This window comes from Pseudorca crassidens, chromosome 13 (genome assembly GCF_039906515.1).
Source record: "Pseudorca crassidens isolate mPseCra1 chromosome 13, mPseCra1.hap1, whole genome shotgun sequence".
Lineage (NCBI taxonomy): Eukaryota > Metazoa > Chordata > Mammalia > Artiodactyla > Delphinidae > Pseudorca > Pseudorca crassidens.
Genome location: NC_090308.1, coordinates 82,830,513 through 82,842,500, shown reverse-complemented (window position 1 = coordinate 82,842,500; position 11,988 = coordinate 82,830,513). Strand labels below are relative to the sequence as shown.

The 11,988-nt window shown below is 36.7% G+C and overlaps 1 protein-coding gene across 3 annotated transcripts in view; it reads left to right on the top strand.

Annotated features, from left to right (window-relative positions):
• ADGRB3 (adhesion G protein-coupled receptor B3) overlaps positions 1-11,988 on the top strand; it is a 799,670-nt gene that overhangs the window by 452,240 nt on the left and 335,442 nt on the right. For all 3 annotated transcript variants that reach the window (XM_067702875.1, XM_067702873.1, XM_067702874.1), the window contains one exon: positions 3,527-3,629. In XM_067702875.1, coding sequence (XP_067558976.1) covers positions 3,527-3,629 — 103 coding nt within the window. The remainder of the gene's footprint in view (positions 1-3,526; positions 3,630-11,988) is intronic.

The following is an 11,988-nucleotide window of genomic DNA, read 5'->3' as shown; positions in this document are numbered from 1 at the left end:
TATATAGCATTAATGGGTGTGGGGTAGATCTAGTACATGGTAGTAACTCAAGGTGGGAGGGGACTCACATAATGTTATAAGCACATCCATATGCATAAATATATTGACACACATCCCTTCTCAGATGTAGTCTAAATGAGTTAACATATGTATACACACATGCCCTCTCCCTCCACTCCCCACACGCATATTTAGCAAAAGCCATAAGGCAGATTTCATCTTCTAGGAACCTTCTCCACCAGGCTGATTAGGTAGCTGGTGAACCTGCCACAGAGTAAATACTATACAGAAGCCTGCTTATCTAAGCCGCTTGGATCTCCACCATCCAGTTTCCTAGGGCTAAAATACCCACAAGCCCAAACACACAAGAAGAACTTCATAAATATCTTGACACGTTATAAACTCCTGTTTGGAATACCCACATCTGTATTTTCCAGTAAATCAGTATACAACTTCTAAAATAATATAAAATACCTGTATACGATCAAATTTAACTAAAATTTGTTAAAATTAGCAGTTTATAAATTAGCATTTGGTTTTATTTATTGCAGGGAAATGGGATTATAAACAGGACCAGAATAAGGGGGCAGATTGGGTTTGTGTGACGTGGAAATATTTTTGTTTCAGATAACCAAACTTGAACTCAAATGTATTCATTTCTGAAAAAGGAACTTACATCTGTGTCCTAGGACTCTTTTTTTTTTTTTTTTTTTTTTTTGCGGTATGCGGGCCTCTCACTGTTGTGGCCTCTCCCGTTACGGAGCACAGGCTCCTGAGGCACAGGCTCAGTGGCCATGGCTCACGGGCCCAGCCGCTTCACGGCATGTGGGATCTTCCCAGACCGGGGCACAAACCCGTGTCCCCTGCATCGGCAGGCGGACTCTCAACCACTGCGCCACCAGGGAAGCCCCCTAGGACTCTTCTTTGGGAGAAATAGCCATAAATTTTTTTGGTGGTGACAGATTAATTTTGTCCCCAACTCCAAGTTTTATATATATATATATATGGCAAGATATATATATATATATATATATATATATATCTTGTCATTTTCTGGGAATCCTGTCAGATCTGTTAACATAATTAATCAACTGGTATCACCTCACAGTTAATCCCATCTATTCTCACATGATCCTGATTACTTTTGCTCACAGAGAAACAGGGAAGAGTGAGTTTGCAGAGGAAGCTTGGCATTTAGAGCTTACTTCCATATCCTTCTCAATGCCCCTTACCTTCAGTTGACTCATTTAGTATTTTTCTTTAATAAATTTATTTATTTTATTTATTTATTTTGGCTGCATTGGGTCTTCATTGTTGGGTGCGAGCTTTCTCTAGTTGCAATGAGCAGGGGCTACTCTTTGTTATGGTGCACACGCTTCTCACTGTGGTGTCTTCTCTTGTTGCGGAGCATGGGCTCTAGGCGCATGGGATCTGGTAGTTGTGGCTTGCGGGATCTAGAGAGCAGGCTCATTAGTTGTGGCACATGGGTTTGTTGCTCTGCAGCAATGTGGGATCTTCCCTGACCAGGGCTCAAACCTGTTTCCCTTGCACTGGCAGGGAGATTCTTAACCACTGCGCCACCAGGGAAGCCCAACTCATTTAGTATTAAATGAAATAAATAACAGTCAACCAACTTTCCCTGTTTACAACCACCTTCCTCCTAAAGAATACTGAAAACAAATTTATACTTTGTTGTTTTTTACTATCTTTCTGTTAGGCTGGGTACCATGAAACTTCCTGAGTGTTCTAGAATTTGTTATTTGACATTACTAAATATATGGTTAAAAAATATTATCCCACTCAGAATATGTTTATAGTTCCTCCGCTACTATATATTCTCCAAGTGTGGCATAGTTGGCATTTTTTTCTGGTGAAATTTTGTGGCAAAGATCAGCCCATTAGAGAAAACATTTTCACAAAGAATGTGAGGTTCTATGATATTAGAATTATATGACTTTGATGACACAGCCATTTTAGAAAACTGTATGGCAGTAACTTATAAAATTAAACATGCTTTTACCACATGAGCAAGCAATTCCACTCATAGTTATTTACTCAAGACATGAAAATATATGTCCATCCAGAATGTATGTATACCAATTATTCATGATAGGCAAATATGAATAGCTGCTAAAAATCATAAAAGCTAAAACTCAGAAGCAACCTAAACGTTGCTTACTTAACTGATGAATAGATCACAAATTCAATGTCATGAAATACTACTCAGCTATAAAGAGAAACAGGACTGATAAATCTCAAAAACATTATGCTGAGTGATTAAGTCAAACACAAAAGTCTATGTAGTGTATGATTCTATATAATTAATCATATAATTATAGTGACATAATTATAGTGACAACATGCCCATGGTTTCCTGGAATCATGGGGAGGGATGTGGGGATCAAGTGCAAAGGGGCTCAAGGAAACTGTGGAGGGTTGTCTGTCTGGATTTGGTAGTGCTTGCATTGTAGCATACAGTTACCAAAAGCTTTAAACTGTCCACTTAAAGTTGATGAATTTTATTACCTATAAATAATACCTTAAACAACAAAAAAGAGGAAAAAAGTTAAGTTACTTTGTCTTGTTACCTGTTATAAATTCCTCAGAATAGTAAAAAGGAAGGATGAATATATATATATATACATATATATATACATATATATGTATATATATTTCTTCAAATAACTAAAATACAATAAGATCTTTAAATCTCTATATTACAGGAGGTATATAGCATTTTATATATGTTGGATGAAAACCTGTATATGCAAGAAAGAGCTGGTTCCACTTTACATGTTTATATTTAGGGATAATTTTTTTTGGAGCTTGTAAATATGATTATATTTAAAACTTCTTTGTGAATGAACTGTACTGGTGAGATATTTCCAAATGCAAATGTGTTCTTTACATCTAGCATGTTGAGATAAAGAAGTGGCCTGTATATCTCTATTGTTGAAATGAATGATGGTCAGTAATTAGCAACAAAGTTTATTGATATTTAAATTCTACTTGTTTTCATTCTACACCACTTTCTAATCATTCATCTTAACGAATTTTGAGATAGTCTAAAAACAAACACCAAGACAGCACTTTGCAAGAAGAATATTTGGTCTCTTGGAAAACCAAACTGTTAGGTCCACCTTGAGATGAATGGATTATATTCATTTAAAGATTGCCTGAAGGTTTGAATTCATGATCCACCTGTCTCGCAGGTGAATCAGATTTAAGTAATTGTTAGCGCTATTGCTTTTCCGTCTTTCCTGCCTTTAAAATGGTAACAGTCAGCAATAGCTTTCTCCCCCTAAAGTTTTCTAGTTCCAGATCGGGTATATTTATAACAAAAAATCAACTGTATCTTTCCATGAATAGTAGTTCAGTATCATGTTTTAAATCTATTTGAGCGATGTTTCTATGTCTTTGCTTAGGATACATTTATTAAAAATATCATCACAACATGTATTGAACAGTGGGAATTAATATTCATCATCAATCCTGTCTCATTTTAATCATAATTATTCTGTTTCAGAAATTATACTGTCGTTAATTCCAAAATCATCGTGGTCACCATAAGGCCTGAACCCAAGACAACTGATTCATTCCTGGAGATAGAACTAGCTCATTTGGCTAATGTAAGTATCATCCACTTGGCATTGAGTTGCTTGTAGAATTTACCTTTTAAAGAAGGTTAACAGTCCTTCTTTTGACTTCTAAGACCAGAACACATTTTCTAAACTCTTTAGAGTTGCAAATGAATTAATTTGTTATGAAGATATGTATGATATAAAAACAAAATGACACATTATCCTATGCTTTGGTTCATGATAAAACTCTCTTCAATTTCTCCAGGATAATAGTTAATAGTTTGTCAGTGTCCACATCTTTATTGGGCTCTAAGATAAGAAGTGGGGGAGATCAAGATGAAAGAACCAGTCTTGCCACATGGTGAGGAAGACTGCCATGTAAACACACAGATTTAAGATGCATGCAGCAACAGAAGCTACCGGCATAAAGCAAAGGGCAGTGATGTCCTTCAGGGTACCCCAGGGTAGGAGAGTCAGTGAAGCAGCTTTTTAAAGTGCTACACCCTGGTGCTACACCCAGGATCAGAGGAGCCTCCTTGTAACTGTTTGGGTGCTCCAGTGATTCAAATCCAGCTCTTCCATCCAGAATGACAAGAACCCTCTGTTAAATCCATCCACCTGCAACTGAAATTCTTTAGACCTTGTTCAGGCCTTATGTAGAAATTTAAAATATCTACTTATCCTTTATGCATCCACCTTAAATACCTAAATCATTGATTTAAGGGACAAGGAAAGTGATTCCTATTAAGACTTTCTTAATTATGCTTTTACAATTCCTGTGTTAAACTGTCTCATATGTTGCATATACATAGCTTTTTTTTTTAATCCCTTGCAAAGTTTCTATGAACTTGACCTTTGCATACAATTATGGAAAGCACAAAATGATTGTGATTTTCCCAAGTTCATATAGTTAGTGAATGACATGATGAAATTGATTCTCACATCCTTTAGTTTACAAAACCTGTACATCTCCAGTATTTTATAATCGCTGATTTTAAAAAACTCCGCTTCATTTTATTAAAAAATGACAATTATCTTCCATATAAACCACTTTTTACAAAAGTGTTCCAGCTTCCCAGATTGTTTAATGAAAATCTCAAATCTCTCAGCAGTAACTTTTAAACATCATGATTGATACTTAAACTATTTGGCCTTTTCCCAGTTTTGCCAAAATATGACCATACGGGTTCTGTCTAACTTTGACAATGTATTTTATTTCTGTTATATCTACCTCCTCATACCTTTAATGACCCTAATCTCATCACTGCACTGAAAGCTAGGAGATACTTTTAACATAATTTTTGAATAAGGAACTGTGTACCTTCAACATGTATTATAAAATATTTATTTACATATTTGTTTGTATATATTGTTTATCATGGTAATGTCTATCCAGTTATAAGCATTGGTGAAACACAGTAAGAGATAATAATTCCCTGAATTGCTTACTGGAAAAGCAATGCAATGTCAGAATGTCACAATTCTGTAAATGAACATTCACAAAACTTTCCTAAATAAAGATAAAATCACTATTGAGAATTTAAAGAACATGGTAATTAAATGGCATTTTTTTTCATAAGCTGAAGAAAGAGTAACCTTAAAAATAGTGTTGATAAAACAATCTCATTATTTCAATTCAAGAGAACTATTTGAAATGAACAGATTTAAGCTTTGAGTCAAACTTTTCTGGGGGCATATGTTGTCAGCCCAATTTCAAAAGAGATAAATCATGTACAAAAAATTTATTTTCTACATATGGAAACCAGAGTGTATGGTCAATACATTTTATGAAGCACCAGCTACACTCTGGAGTGGCAATGAAAGTCAGAATATAAGAATGGTGAGATGATTATCGCAAGTCACTTAGAATTAATTCTTTCAGTACTTTGAGTGAGTGTGTTGACCAGATTCCTAAAATAATACTCTACTCTGGAAGGCCTAGATTTAAGAGAATATAGACAAATCCGTTACACAAAGGGTCTGAGGGAGAAGAAGAAAAGTTTAGTCTGGAGAAGAAAATGCCTCGAGGTGCTCCCACCCGGGTCCGTCCTGTGTCAGGAACAGCGCCCACCTGTGCCTGTCCTCAGAGGCCACCCTGATTCCCAGGCACATGGTGGAGATTCTCTGGGCTCCTCCATCCCTCATTTCTTTCCTCCACTTTGCTTTTTAAAGTTTTTATTGGATTTGTTACAATATTGCTTCTGTTTTATGTTTTGGTGTTTTGGCTGCGAGGCATGTAGAATCTTAGCTCCCCGACTAGGGATAGAACCCGCAGCCCCTGCATCGGAAGGCAGAGTCTTAACCACTGGACAGCCAGGGAAGTCCCTTCCCTCCACTTTATAGATACCTCCCACACCATTGTCTTACCACACCTACAGTCCTTCACGTTCTACTGTTTAAAATTTCCAGTGCTTGTTGTATTGATATTTATACTTACCATGCAGATTAGATTTTGTTAAGGACTTTAATGTACACTGAGAGAAGGAATATATGACTGGTTTATTGAGTGTCTTGTAAAGTATGCTCTGATTTTAGTTTATTTTCATTGAAGAGATAGTCAAAAGAGCCTATGCTGACATATAATAGTCTTCACTAAAATGTGAAGAAAAGATGTATCTTAAACATGAAAATTAAAATTGATTAGAACAAGCTGAAATGTCACTATAACTATGTAGATACAGATGTATTATCATTGGTATTGCCTTCAAAGTTGAGCTATTTTAGATATGACATCTTGCTTATATCAAGACTGTCTACTTTCACCTATTTTCTTATAGCAAATGTATCTGCTGCACTTTTCTAAGCTCAGAAGAGAATAATGACTTGCAAATTATATCTGTTGTATACACCATGTGCAAAAAAAATGAAGAAAGGAAATTAATAGTTATAATGAGTCTAGGGAAAAGCCTGTTAACATTATTTAAACAAAACATGTTCTTTTTAAAAAAGCTTTTAAATAAATAACATTTAAAGTATGTTAAGTGTAATAAGGCCCTTGGGAACTGGTAGGAATAGGTAATGGAACATGAAAACTTGAAATTTCAAATTGTATTCAGCAAAGCCATTTGCAGTTTTAACCAGTTCATAAGTCATTAAAGAGTAAGATAGTATTCTTTGTTCAGTTTTCTAGGCTCATAGCTTTATTGTTGTAATCTGTAGAGTCTGAGTTTGTGGTCCTTAGTGCTTGGGCATAGCAATTGCTTGATTATAGGAAATCCCAAATTTGCTTTTCTGAGAAAAAGAATTTTGTTTTTCATATTACTTAAGGTTTCTTCGGTGTGACATTTATACTTATCAATATTAGTTTCCATAATGTGCAAGGAAAGTTAATACATTTATTGAAAGTCATTATTGGGACCTAAATAAGTGCAGCATAAGCACCTATATGTGCACACATAAGCAAACACGCATGCACACACGCTCACACCCACCATTAGGATGCCTTGGTCCTGACAGATCTGAGCCTGCTGTGAACTTCCAAGATATATAACATCCTTATCGTTAAAAGATGAGTTAGAAGAATAAGAAAATAAATGCATTTCAGTTATGTCGTGCTCTACCAACTTTGCAAGCCTGAAAGTTCACTTTTTTCAAATAAAAAGTCTTAAATGTAGTTCCATTTCTGGTGGAAGGACACATTGGACTACCCTGGCCTGCAGCCTCTGCAGTCTATTTTCGCCTTTCTTTTTATTTCTTCCTCTAAGCAACAACTCTCATGGTCTAGGTAGGACCAACCTGCTATCTTTCAGGATTGAGGAAAATCCACTGGGTTTTTTTGTAGTTCTCAAGTTGGTCATATTCACAAAAGATCTCATGGGAATTGGGGCTTGCGGTTTTATTTGCTGTATTTGCTGGCATACTAACAGGATCTATCTAACAAATTAAGGAGTTTGTTTTATGTGTATAAACTAAAATTAATCATGAGCCATGGCCTTTGTAAATCATAGTAGAAAACACAATGGAAAACTGTGATGAATATGCTTTTTACCATTAACATGAAAAACAATGAAAAGAAATTCCAACATTCATCAGTGATTTTCATGAATAGCAAAGGCTGATAACAACCCAGCAAATTAAAACTCACTTGGCAAAGCTTAAAGAAGTTCATTCTATACATCTATGATTCCTACAAAGGGGCGTTTTTATCCCTTTACTTTTTTTTTTTTTTTTTGCGGTACGCGGGCCTCTCATTATTGTGGCCTCTCCCGTTGCGGAGCACAGGCTCCGGACGCGCAGGCTCAGCGGCCATGGCTCACAGGTCCAGCTGCTCCGTGGCATGTGGGACCCTCCCGGACCGGTGCACGAACCTGCGTCCCTGCATCGACAGGCAGACTCTCAACCACTGCGCCACCAGGGAAGCCCATATCCCTTTACTTTTAAATTTACTTTTCTACCCTAGCTTGCGTCCATTTGGAAAAGATTTCTGATGTTTTGCCTGCTTAAAACCCCCTTGGTAGTTTTTATGAGAGAGTCTTGAAATGCTAAGTAGACAGGTAGATTGATGGTGCTGCCAACGGCTTCAATTGAGATAGAAATTATCTAGCTACAGTTTTTTTTTTTTTTTTTTGGTTTTATCCTAAATTCCTAAACTTGAGTAAGCATTCTTCCCACTTACATTTCACATTCAGTTTATTCTTATTCATAATACAACATTGATATTCTTCAAAAATATTTTAGACTAATTATGCTATTGTTGCAGCAGGGGTCAGCAAACATTTTCAGTTGAGTCAGGTTAGACATATGAGCTATAATGGTCTTTGTCTCATCTACTCAGCTATGCTATTGTAGTGTGACAGCAACCAGAGACAATGTATGAAAATGGATGTGGCTCTGTTACAACAAAATATCATTTACAAAGTAGGTAGCAAGCCAGATTTGGCCCCTGGACTGCATGAGTTGTCACCCCCTGTATGGTAAAGAGAATGTGGCCCCCCAAAGATGCCCATGTCCTAACCCCCATAACTTGTGAATATATTATATTACATGTCAGAAGGGACTTTGCAGATGGGATTAAGGGTAAGAACCTTGAGATGGGGCATTTATCCTGGATTATGTGAGTAGATCCAGTTTAATCACATGATCCATTAAAATTGGAAAGCCTTTCCCGGCTATGGTCAGAGAGATGCAAGGTAAGAAGGACTCACCCTGCCATTGCTGACTTTGAGGATGAAGGATGAGGGCCACAAGCCAAGGAATATGGGCAGCCTCTAAAAGCTGAAAATAACCCCTGGTTATCAACCAGGAAGGAAATGTGGACCTCAGTCCTACAACTACAAGGAACTGAATCCTCCTGAGACCCGAACGAGCCTAGATGTGGATTCATCCCCATATCCAGAAAGGACTGCATTCCTGCTAACATTCTGATACCAGCCTTGTGAATTTCTTGAGCAGAAACCCAGCTAAGCTCACCAGACTCATGACACACAGAAACCGTGATATAATAAATCTGTGTTGTTCTATGCTACTAAGTATGTGGTAATTTGTTACAGCAGCAATAGAAAACTAATAACCCTGTATTGGAGCATTGCAAAATTATTTTTTTGATTATGAAAATAATATATATGCATACAGTAACAGTGACATTTTGAATCAGATAAACTACAATAATGATAATATATTACTCAATGAAAGTCAGTTAGCAACTAGAGATTACATTTTTCCATGCTGATTATCATGCTAACATTTTAGGAATTTGATTAAAGGAATCACCAGACAATGAGAATGGCCATTGTAAAGTGGTGGTGGGATATTAGGGAAAACTGGAGGATGCCAGGAGCAACTCTGCTATTTGTAGATGTGTTGTGCTCTTGAAGCAATTTAGCAAAACTTCTCTGCTGGCAGCCGATAGATTGGAACTGTGCAAAACAGCCTGGCCAGACCTTGTCTCTGCTACAACCCCATAAAAGCACTACTAGGGCACATTGTTACAACCTCTTGGATATAAAAGGAAAAGACAAGCTGTATGCTATATCTATATGGAATCTAGTTATTTGAGTGTTTATTTATTAAAGTTATTTGCCACTTCAACCTTGGAGAGTTTTACCCACAGATAAACCATTTGTTTTTTGAGAGGTGCACCCAGACTTGTATAGCCATTGTTGGAAATGATGCAGTCACATATGGGGAAGACACTCTAAGACATATATGTGGAGGCAATGATTTTCTTTGAAGGATGCACATATAAATAATTTCTGATAGTGGTTCTACTTTTACTACTTCCCACATGTCAAATAGAAAGTATTTGTCAGGAAATAATGTACATTCAGTGACTAGTGATATATCTAAGAAATTAGAGACACAAAAATAGTGTCATCTGGTTAAGTTGGGGTCCTGAGTAACCAGATAGCAGAAGCTGGATTACACACGTGCCCTCCCCTTGTGTTCTAACTGAATGGCTGCCAGGTCCTGGAAGACGTGACTTGTCTTGATAGAACCATACTCTGCCTTCCTCACTTCAGTGGCCTCTATGCTCTTCTGCTTTAGCTAAAGACAACTATTCCTTTTCCATCTTCTTGATTTAACTGGTTCTCAATGAGGTGCTTTCTGTAGAACTCATGCAAATAAATTGAAAAATTCCATATCTCCATTTCCTTTTAAGTAAGAAAAGTATTGCATTCTCAATGAGGCTCTTTGGACTTCAGGTATATGTCAGCTACCCCGTCAAAAAACGAGAGTTAGACCCAGATTTAACTCTTTTTAAGTATCACTTAGAAATAGTAAAATACTCTCAAAACCTTGAGAAGAGGTATGGAGAACATTCAACAGACTGTCTTCCTGTTGTAGAGTGGCATGTGATATGATACCTTTTCAACTGCATCATCCCCTTGGATGGTGTATTACGTTTTCAGGGATTATGAAGATGTTTATATGTTAGAAGACATAATCCAGAAAGGGCTCCCTTTCACACTGATCAGCTTTCGTGACCTGTCAGAGATTTGACTGTGGAAAAATTTACATCTACGAGAATCTTACTTCCCTTAGAATGCATTCCTGAACATTTTAAAACGTGACTTTTCTCAAGTAGTAGAATTATAGGCAGGATATAAATTAGTCTTTTGTGGGTCAGGTCAGGTATTTTGGAAATGTTCTTAGGAATTCCCAAAATCTGTTTGTGCAGTTATATAAGAAATACAATTAACAGTGGGGATAGAAAAAGGGTAAGCTTAGCAAAATCCAGATATTATTAATGTAATGCCTTTATATCTAAAGTTTTGGAAATGAAGAGAGGCTTTGGAGTCTCAGTTGAACAGTCTTTCTCCTGTCCACGTACAAGAACTCAATGTGCAATTCACTGGAAGATGTGACACAAGGACTCACCCTGGAACATCTTGCTCAGAGCACTGGAAATGTTGAAAGAGTGACAAGGAGGTCACTGGCCTTCTCCAAGTCCTTAGAAGCTTTGTCTATGAGCTTGCTTTACCTCTACAGACAAGAGGATATTTTCTGTTTCAAGAGGACTATGAAAGGTACAAGAAAGTTAAGAGGTTTCCAGATTAGGAATTTACTGTGGCATATGAGGACTAAGCATTCGAAAATGTAAAGAAAAGCAGAGTGAAGTAACCATGTTATTTCTGTTGTGTGTCCATGCTTCTACAAATGTGATATAGATTAAAAATTATAAGGAGTGGAGGGAGTCATTAGAATGTATGTTCCTAAGTTAAGCCCCAATCTCAAAATTCCTGGAGCCAAGGAACCTACATTTTTCATCAGCATCCCAGGTGATACAAGAGTAGGTCCAGAGAAAACGCCTTGAAAATAATGAAGATAGCAAGAGTGTAATTAAGATAGCATGTGAATTGAATTTATTCAGAACTTAAAAGCACCAAGGAAAAATTAAAGTAACTTGGTTCAGCATTCATGTTTATTGTGACTTTTATCTTTTCTGTAAATGACTTCCTTCAGGCATTTGTTCAGGTATCATCTTATTGGTGAAGCCTTTTCAATATACAAAATTGCAATCCATTCAACTTCGCAGTCTTTCCTACTCATGTATTTTACTTTTCATCATAACACATATTACCACCTAGCATATTATATATTTACTTCTTTATGTTTTTTTGTCTCTCTCCCTGCCCCCTTCACTATAGCTAAGTGTATGAGGCAAGGATTTTGTTTTGTTCAATGCTGTAGCCCCAGTGCCTCCAAGGTGTCTGGAATGTTACAGGTGTTTGCTAAGTGACTTTTGCATGAATGGATGAGCTTGTTTTGATCATCTTCCTGGCTCACTCTTCTGACTTCTTCTCTCTATACCATAGTGAGATGTTTTGAAAATATTCCATAGGGGAAAAAAAAGACTTGGAAGAGAGTTTTGTAAATGAAAAGGAATTCATTTATAAATGTCATTCTAGAATCGTTAAGGGCTAGGGCTAGAAAAGATGTCTAAATTCCCTATTCTTCAAACAAGAAA